The sequence below is a fragment of the Miscanthus floridulus genome, chromosome 3, assembly GCF_019320115.1.
Source record: "Miscanthus floridulus cultivar M001 chromosome 3, ASM1932011v1, whole genome shotgun sequence".
In the NCBI taxonomy this organism is placed as follows: Eukaryota; Viridiplantae; Streptophyta; class Magnoliopsida; order Poales; family Poaceae; genus Miscanthus; species Miscanthus floridulus.
This window is the reverse complement of record NC_089582.1, coordinates 18,339,642-18,347,710: the sequence shown is the minus strand read 5'-3', so window position 1 is coordinate 18,347,710 and position 8,069 is coordinate 18,339,642. Positions and strand designations below refer to the sequence as shown.

Here is an 8,069-nt window from a genome sequence, read left to right as displayed (position 1 = left end):
AAAAAAAAGGCATTCCTTAATCAGTTAATCCCTTCGCGACTTAGGATGTTGATCTCTAAGGGCCTAAGGTAGTGATGAAAAACTAAGTTAGTTTGATAAACTATTAAATTCATTTTCCCTCCGGCCTGAGATGCCATTGACCAAATTGGTGCCGGCTGCTTATGTACAATTGTACATGCTAGTGCTCTCAACGATTGCTTGGCATACTCTCGGGGTGTGAGTGTAATGTGCCATCCTTGTAATAATAATATTAAAAAGGGAAATGCCCTGATCAAATGCATGAGCATGATTGAACTTGGTGAGGTTAAACCCCTGAAGATATCTGATCTTCCTTTACTGTCTCAGAGTAAAAAAAAGCAACTCATTTATATACTGATTTTGTAACATCCGGATATCCGTGAACATGATTAACAAGCATATACATACCTTCTGAAACTCTCCCAAATAGCTTTGCGGAAGCTAACAACAAGTGAAATCCTCATCTTTGGCCAACATATACCAGCACATCAAAATATCATGGCTACTACTATTAAAGAGGAAGGTCTAGACCCTTGCCCACCTCCACCCCAATCATCTGAAGAATCCCCTTGTTTAGCACCTGGAAATCAAGAAGCCAATCGAACCTTTTGAGAAACTAAAGTAGAAACAAGCAACACTGCAAACATTACATTATGTTTGTGAAGATAGATAATGCAGTGAACTTCCTTAATTACCAGCTCCACAATGAAGGTGCCGATGAGGCCAATCATGCAGGCCCTGGAGTTCCAGATCTCGGCAGTCTGGGTGAACCCCAAGAAGGGCTCGCTCAGCTTGGGCTGCACCCTGGGCACTTCAACCTGAACACAACCGAAAATGAACTGCAGCTAACTGTAGAAAAGAAACTCTTTTTTTGCAGTTACCAGAAGCATCCTTTTCTTGTGTCACTCACCCCTGGAGGAAGCTTTGCAGCACTCGCTCTCAGAGCAAGGGCTCTTGGTCTTGGCGATGGCAGGCACGGAGCAAGTCTCTTGCGGCAGAGGGGTCGATGAGCCAAGAAGGATGGTGCGGAAAGAGCACACTTTGCTGCCATTGCTGGGATTGTTCATGTAAACCCCGATATTTTTTTTACAAAAAGTTAGAAGTAAATAGGCATCAAACAGTTAAATAGCTTGAGGTTAGAGTTTGGGAACTCGGTTTCACACAGCAGGCAGGGAAGAGAAGGGCCGGGGGTGGGAATACCTGGCGGGCGCTCTTCGCCGGCGAAGACCTCGGCACCTGGCGTAGGGCGGCGGCGGCGGTAGCCCACCCAACCGTCGGAGACAGAGAGAGAGAGAGCGAGCGAGCGCACGGCTTTGTTTCACCTCACAGGCTCACACGAGTCTTGGTTCACACAACTAAGCGGGACCAGCAGCCGTAGGCAGCTCTCTCAGTCGTCTCAGCTCGACACATTGAGCAAGCAACGTGAGAGGAGGAGAGCAATATCTTATCCGTTCCGATCGACGTGGCAGCTTCCCTGCTCTAACGAGGGGACGCCACGTCAGCAGCGAGGATCCTGAACCTATCCACGAGTGGCCGCTGCAGGCCACAAGCTGCCCTTGTGGCCACAAGCTTTAAGGCACTTGCGCACCATAACAAATCACGCCTGAAACATACCACACACCACTCTGCACAGACCGACGACGACACAGGCGCCATACATGGCCTCCCAGCTCTCCGCCGCCGCCGTGCCGCAGTTCCACGGCCTCCGGGGCTACGCCTCGCCCAGGTCCGCGGTGGCGATGCCGTCCATGAGGGTGGGCAGGAAGAGGTCCCAGGGCATCCGCTGCGGCTACATCGGCTCCGCCACCAACCTGGTATGTATGTCCTGCTCGTGCGTGCATATCGTCGGACACGGTCGGAGCGAGAGTTTGATGATGACCGATCAGTCGATCACTGATGGCGTGTGCATATATGGTATGCAGATCATGGTGACGACGACGACGCTGATGCTGTTCGCGGGGCGGTTCGGGCTGGCGCCGTCGGCGAACCGGAAGGCGACGGCGGGGCTCAAGCTGGAGGCGCGCGACTCCGGGCTGCAGACGGGCGACCCCGCCGGGTTCACCTTCGCCGACACGCTGGCCTGCGGCGCCGTCGGCCACATCCTCGGCGTCGGCATCGTGCTCGGGCTCAAGAACATCGGCGCCCTCGACCAGATCATCGGCTAGATCCCTACGTTGTTAAGCTGTGAGGCTCACGAGCCTCGATCGCGCCGCCGGCGCCGGTGCCTATGTAACGTGCGTGCGTGTAGTACATTGTTTTGTGCGCGCATGCGTACGTCTCGTTCCAATGGACATAGCTCTTGCTCCTTTTGCGTGGCCCCGATTGGATGAGTTGTACGAGATTCCATTCCAGGTCATAGTCGAAAAAAAATTCTCACATAGAGATGGAAGGCTGGCAAGTGCCCAACTCCCAAGAGCAAGAAGCTTACGGATGGAAGGCATAAATCTATTGGTTTGGGCCTTGTGTGCCATACAGCCCAGTTAAATCACGTCTATGGGCCGGGCCACGGCACTAGGAGGAGATTGGAGACGGTTACGGCTTTCCTTTATGGCCTAATATAATAATAACAATAATAATGAGAAGAAAATAATCTCACACAAGGTTTGCTTACTGCAGAGCAGTTATTAATATTAATCTTATACTCTTATAAAGCTAAACCTCACTAGAGATTTCTCTCAACATGCAAGCTATCCACATCAACGATCCACTAGAACTTGCAATTATAGCCAACTACCACATGTAATTATGATAGTTATCTCTTCATCCACTAACATGCATTTAGCTGTCCACATCGATGTGTCAAACCATTCACCAAAATTAATTTAAGATAGTTTCATTCATATAACTATAAATATAAATAGTCTAATTTCTTTTTAAATTGTCTAGAATCCTCGCAGCAACGCGCAGGGTATTCTTCTGGTTATAATAGTCTACGAATCCTCTGGTTGATGACCATGGGACATGCGGACTATGGTGCACAACTATTTTTCTCAGCTATTCCAATGCGAGGACTATGTAGTTAATGAGGCGGGGCTAAATGCAGAAGCTGAAAGTGACACCAGAGATGAACCAAGGTTTGTCAGCTTCTTTTTCTTATGAGGAAGTGAAGCACGCCCTCTTTAGTATTGGGGACTTGAAAGCCCCAGGACCAGATGGACTTCATGCATTTTTTTCTATAAAAGGTTTTGGCACTTGTTGGGTGATGATGTGTCACAGGAAGTATTGCAGGCGGTAAATTCAGCTTCTATTCCGGAAGGTTGGAATGATACCACTATTGTGAGGATACTGAAGGTTGACAACCCAGAAAAAGTGGCCCAGTTTTGCCCCATCAGTTTGTGCAACGTGGTTTATAAGGCAATTTCTAAGATGCTTGCAAGAAGAATGAAGGGGATTCTCCCTGATATTTTTAGTGGCCACCAAAGTGCCTTTGTGCCAGGGCGCTTAATAACGGATAACATTCTGATCGCATATGAATGTATCCACGCCATTAAGAGAAAGAAAGGAAAGTGCCTTTGTGCTGGTTATGGCATGTGTCTCATCTGTTAGATACTCGGTTCGTTTTAATTCTATGGAGATTGATATAATTACACCCATCAGGGGGATTCGGTAGGGAGATCCATTCCCTTATTTGTTCTTAATTGTGGCAGAAGGCCTTTTATATTTGATACAACAAGTGGAGGAAAGAGGTGATTTGGAGGGAATAAAAGTGTGTAGAGAGGCGCCTATGGTGTCTCATCTTCTATTTGCTGATGATTCACTAATCCTGATGCATGCATATAAATCTAATGCTGATTGTCTCAGATATTCTTGGTATGTATTGCCAAAGTTCAGGACAAATGTTGAGTGCAGCTAAGTCAAGTATCTTCTTCTCGGGTAACACAGAGGTAGAGGTGAAATTAGAAGTATGTGAGTCCCTGAATATTATGAGTGAATCTCTAAATGATAAATATTTGGGCTTACCAACCTTGGTGGGGGCAGATAGGAGTGATTGTTTCAGGCATCTTATTGACAGAATATACATGCGCATCAATGGCCGGAAGGAAAAGCTCCTAAGTATGGGTGGCAAAGAGATCTTAATCAAATCAGTCGCTTAAGCCGTGCCAACATATGCAATGATGGTGTTTAAAATCCCAATTAACATTTGCAAAGGGATGGCGGATGCCATATCGCAGTATTGGTGGGGTGATGATGATGATAAGAAGAGGATCCATTGGCAAGCATGGTGGAAATTATGCCTACCCAAATTTGAAGGCGGCATGGGGTTCAGGGACTTCAATCGCTTTAATTTGGCTATGCTGGTGAAACAAGTCTGGAGATTATTATATGACCCAGATTCATTATGTGCAAGGGTGTTGAGAGCTAAATATTATCCAGATGGGAAACTGCTCCAAGCTAAGTTGAAAAGTGGGAGTTCTTTTACATGGCAAAGTGTGCTAGCAGGCCTGGAATGTTTTAAGCACGACTATATTTGGCGTGTTGGCGATGGTTCGCAAATTATATGGAATGACAATTGGATTCCTGGCATATAATTTGAAGGTTCAAACTCCGAGAGGTAATATTTTGATTTCAACAGTTGATGAGCTCATTAATTAATCCACTTGATGGTAGATGGGATGAGGAACTGGTTAGATCTCTTTTTTGGCCGGTGGATGTCTGTCGGATCTTCCAAATTCCAATCTACAATGGGCGGGAAGATCTAATTGCCTGGCATCCTAATCGGAATGGACTGCTTACTGTAAAGTCGGCATATCATTGTCAGTGGGCACATAAGTTTGGATCCCGGAGTTACTCCCCAGCAGCAGGGGGTTTAGGGTCAGAATCGGTTTGGAAAAAGCTATGGAAGTTGTCAATTCCGGGCAAGGTTAAAATATTTGCATGGCAAGCACTTCATGGTTGTATTCCATGCCATGTGACCCTGGCGAATAAGCATATCACGAATGTTGTGAATTGCCCAGTGTGCCAGACGGAGGCGGAAGATATAAGGCACATCTTGTTTTCTTGTAGCCGAGCAAGAGAGATCTGGAGCTCCTTGGGCGTCTGGCACCACATTGAAAAATTATTGATGATAGATAGATCAGGTTCAGCCCTCATTCAGGAGATTATTAGGAACGGAGGCTAAGAAAGGGAGCTCAAGTTAGGCGGGGCTGAGCTTATTCTCACTGGGTGCTGGTATATTTAGTGGCAAAGGAGACAACTGGTTCACGGGGAACAAATCCAAAATCCACCAAGGTCAGCTTTGTCCATTGCAGCGGTTGCAACAAATTATTTCAGTTCAGAGTCGCTTGTCCAGCTCGTGGATCACAAGATCGAAGAAACCTATTGCCTCGCGCTCTGGGCCGTTCCTGCGTGCACCGAGCTGCTCCTTCAGCATCTTCATGACCCTCTTGCGTCCCTGAAGAGATGAGTCAAACAACTAGAAAATTGTCACTTATCAAAGGCCAGTCAGATAGTGATCTATCTAATAGAGTAACAGATAATAGATGATTATTAGTTTACCTGCATGCATCTGTAGAAGGCTGTGCCGGGAACACAGAGTGGGAACGCCAGCAGCACCCTGGTGCACGCGTCGAAGCACTTCCACAGGCTCCGTTCCAAGGCCGACCACAGGGGCTTCCAAGAAACGGCAAGGCATGATTGGGAGGGAAGCCCAGGCAAGATGGACGTGACTGAGGGAAGCCTGACGTAGCATAGTGCAGAATTGGAAGGTCGATCCCTCATTGATTGAAGCTGCGTGACTATGGCCGGCGGCTACGACGGTGACGGCGGCCGGAGCTTGGCTAATACCACGTGAGATAGGATGGGATGACAATATAATTTATGTTTTTCTTTTCAATTAGATCTATTATTATGCGTGATTTTCATAATGGCAGGTGGGTAATTTTTTCAGAAAAACTGAATAGATCTAATGGCTATTAAAATTAATGGTGATCAAATTGATGGCTAGATCTTTCTAATTATTATGAGAATTTCTATGATTTATCTTTTTTTTCTAGCACGTCCAGTGAGAATTAACGTTGTGGCTTCATTGGGGCCTCCAATTAGTAATATTAAGATACAGAAAGGACGTAGCAATCTATGCTTTAAATAGTCGACTGGACATTTCTAAGAGTCTTTCTTAAGCTTCATCTCTAAATCCTCGTTTAGAACAGTGATATGCCATAGTGCCGTTGCAGTGATGCCACGGTTGTCAGAGCCTCATAGGGTCGGTTGTTGCTCATCCCAGGTCCTGTGTAATTAGTTTTATAATTAGCTCATGTTTAGTTTTTCTAGTTAACATTGAATGTCTGATGTGACATGACTAAATTTTAGCCCCATAAATCTAGATACAGCCTAAGACGATCGACGGTTACATGTCACTTTCGAGTTTCGATCCATGATTTTCCTATTTGTATAGCCCGTATGATGTAGCTAGCCGTCCGTGTTGTTTGCGATGGCAGGACTCGTCAGGCAGAAGTAGAGGAGGACCATGGTCACGATGGACCGCACCTTGAACTTGGCCTGCGCGTGTATAACAAAAGCAACACATTATTAATTGCTTAAGGTGGTCCTCTTTCATGTGGTCAATTTACTTATTTACAAATAAATAAGAGTTAAATGCATTAACAGCGCTTGAAGTTATGAGCGTGTGTCACATAGGTCCATAAACTTTAAAAATATATTTTTCGATCCTAAACTTGTTAAGTAGTGCATCGTTAGCCCATATCAGCCATGTAAATATTTTTTTTTGCTGATGTGGCATGCTAGCATGGCATGTATTTTCATCTAACCCCTCACATTTATTTTTCTCATACAATTAGTTTAAGCAACTACCCAATGACCTCGTTGCACCGCACATCCAAGTTTAAGCAACTGAACCTCACTCAATGACCGGTACTGCTGAACCACTCATGGTTATTCGTCCTTTCCAAACAAATGCTACATTGGTATATACCCGAAGAAAATTAAGATCCTAGTTTTCAAAGTGGGCATCCAAGTGGAGCTCCACTTTGTTCAGCGCAATGCATGCAGGTCTCCGAACCACCCGAAGCGCTGTGCTTTTGTTCTACTTTATTGTTCTCACAAAAAAAAAAGGCTACCGGCCACTCTTCTTGGCTTGGTTAATGATATCATGTCTTGTTTGGTACAGCTTATCTGAAAAATGCTTTCTAGATAAGCTGCACAAATAGAGTAAAAGCGACGGTCAAAATAAGCTGGTTTGATCCAGCTTCTACTTTTTAGTACAAATGAGAGCTGTGCACTACTAGAATGAACGAGTTTCCCTTGGGCCGAGAATCCCAGGGAAAGGCCGGAAAACGGTAGGGAAGTAGTCAGTGGCGGACCTAGGATTTTTGCATAGGGTATGCGCCATAAAAAAAATTCTTATACAATTCGGTAAAACCATATTATAATTCGGTAAAACGGCGTCAAATCTTAATATAAATTGTTCAAATAAAATACAAATACTTCGAAATATAACAATAGGAGACTTACAATATTACTTGTTTATCCGCCGCCTTCTCAATGACATATGAATGTCTCCATTATATCATCTTCATTAACTTGGAAGAAAATATCCCGCTCAATAAATGTGACTAGACAATCATCCAAAACAGTATCACCTATCTTATTCCTTAACTTTGTTTTCACTATAACCAATGCAGAAAATACCCTTTCAATACTCGCAGTTGCCACTGGTAAAAGCAATATCAATTTGAGAAGCAAGTACACCATATCATACACTTTGTGCCTCTTTGTTTCAACAAGCTTAACTGAGAGATCAACAATGTTGTCTAGACCTTGGAAGCTAGCATCTTGTCGCATGTCATCAATATAATTATCAAGTTGCAATTCAAGTTTTAACAAATCATTGTTGGAGAAGTCCTTAGGATAAAATTCAGCCAATCTACGTACCTTCCGTGCATCAAAAGAAGCAAAGGAGTTGGAAGGACTGAAGGCTGACATATAAGAGAGTAGCTCCATATTGATCTCATCAAACCGATTATCAAGCTCTTGACTAATTTGATCAATGACACCAATGTATACTTCTCTTCGGAAATGGTCATCATTTGTTT

The 8,069-nt window shown here is 44.7% G+C and overlaps 2 protein-coding genes across 2 annotated transcripts; one reads left to right on the top strand and one right to left on the bottom strand.

Annotated features, from left to right (window-relative positions):
* Positions 1–349: 349 nt before the first annotated feature.
* LOC136541423 (light-harvesting complex-like protein OHP1, chloroplastic) lies at positions 350–1,411 on the bottom strand. The gene is made up of 4 exons (XM_066533273.1): positions 1,219–1,411; positions 929–1,071; positions 714–836; positions 350–598 (listed from the first exon to the last, which is right to left on the bottom strand). The coding sequence occupies exons 2-4, from the start codon at positions 1,067–1,069 to the stop codon at positions 530–532; spliced, it is 333 nt and encodes a 110-aa protein (XP_066389370.1). The 5' UTR covers positions 1,070–1,071; positions 1,219–1,411; the 3' UTR covers positions 350–529.
* Positions 1,412–1,606: 195 nt separating this feature from the next.
* On the top strand, positions 1,607–2,324 carry LOC136541422 (photosystem I reaction center subunit psaK, chloroplastic-like). The gene is made up of 2 exons (XM_066533272.1): positions 1,607–1,832; positions 1,941–2,324. The coding sequence occupies exons 1-2, from the start codon at positions 1,677–1,679 to the stop codon at positions 2,181–2,183; spliced, it is 399 nt and encodes a 132-aa protein (XP_066389369.1). The 5' UTR covers positions 1,607–1,676; the 3' UTR covers positions 2,184–2,324.
* The last annotated feature ends 5,745 nt before the right edge of the window (positions 2,325–8,069 follow it).

Bases quoted from the DNA above. Each gene is read 5' to 3' on its own strand.
- LOC136541423 (XM_066533273.1), bottom strand. From the start codon at position 1,069: ATGGCAGCAAAGTGTGCTCTTTCCGCACCATCCTTCTTGGCTCATCGA. The intron at 837-928 runs GTGAGTGACACA...GGTTGTGTTCAG, and splicing joins CTGCAAAGCTTCCTCCAGGG to GTTGAAGTGCCCAGGGTGCA. The intron at 599-713 runs GTAATTAAGGAA...CTTGATTTCCAG, and splicing joins GCACCTTCATTGTGGAGCTG to GTGCTAAACAAGGGGATTCT.
- LOC136541422 (XM_066533272.1), top strand. From the start codon at position 1,677: ATGGCCTCCCAGCTCTCCGCCGCCGCCGTGCCGCAGTTCCACGGCCTC. The intron at 1,833-1,940 runs GTATGTATGTCC...TATGGTATGCAG, and splicing joins TCGGCTCCGCCACCAACCTG to ATCATGGTGACGACGACGAC.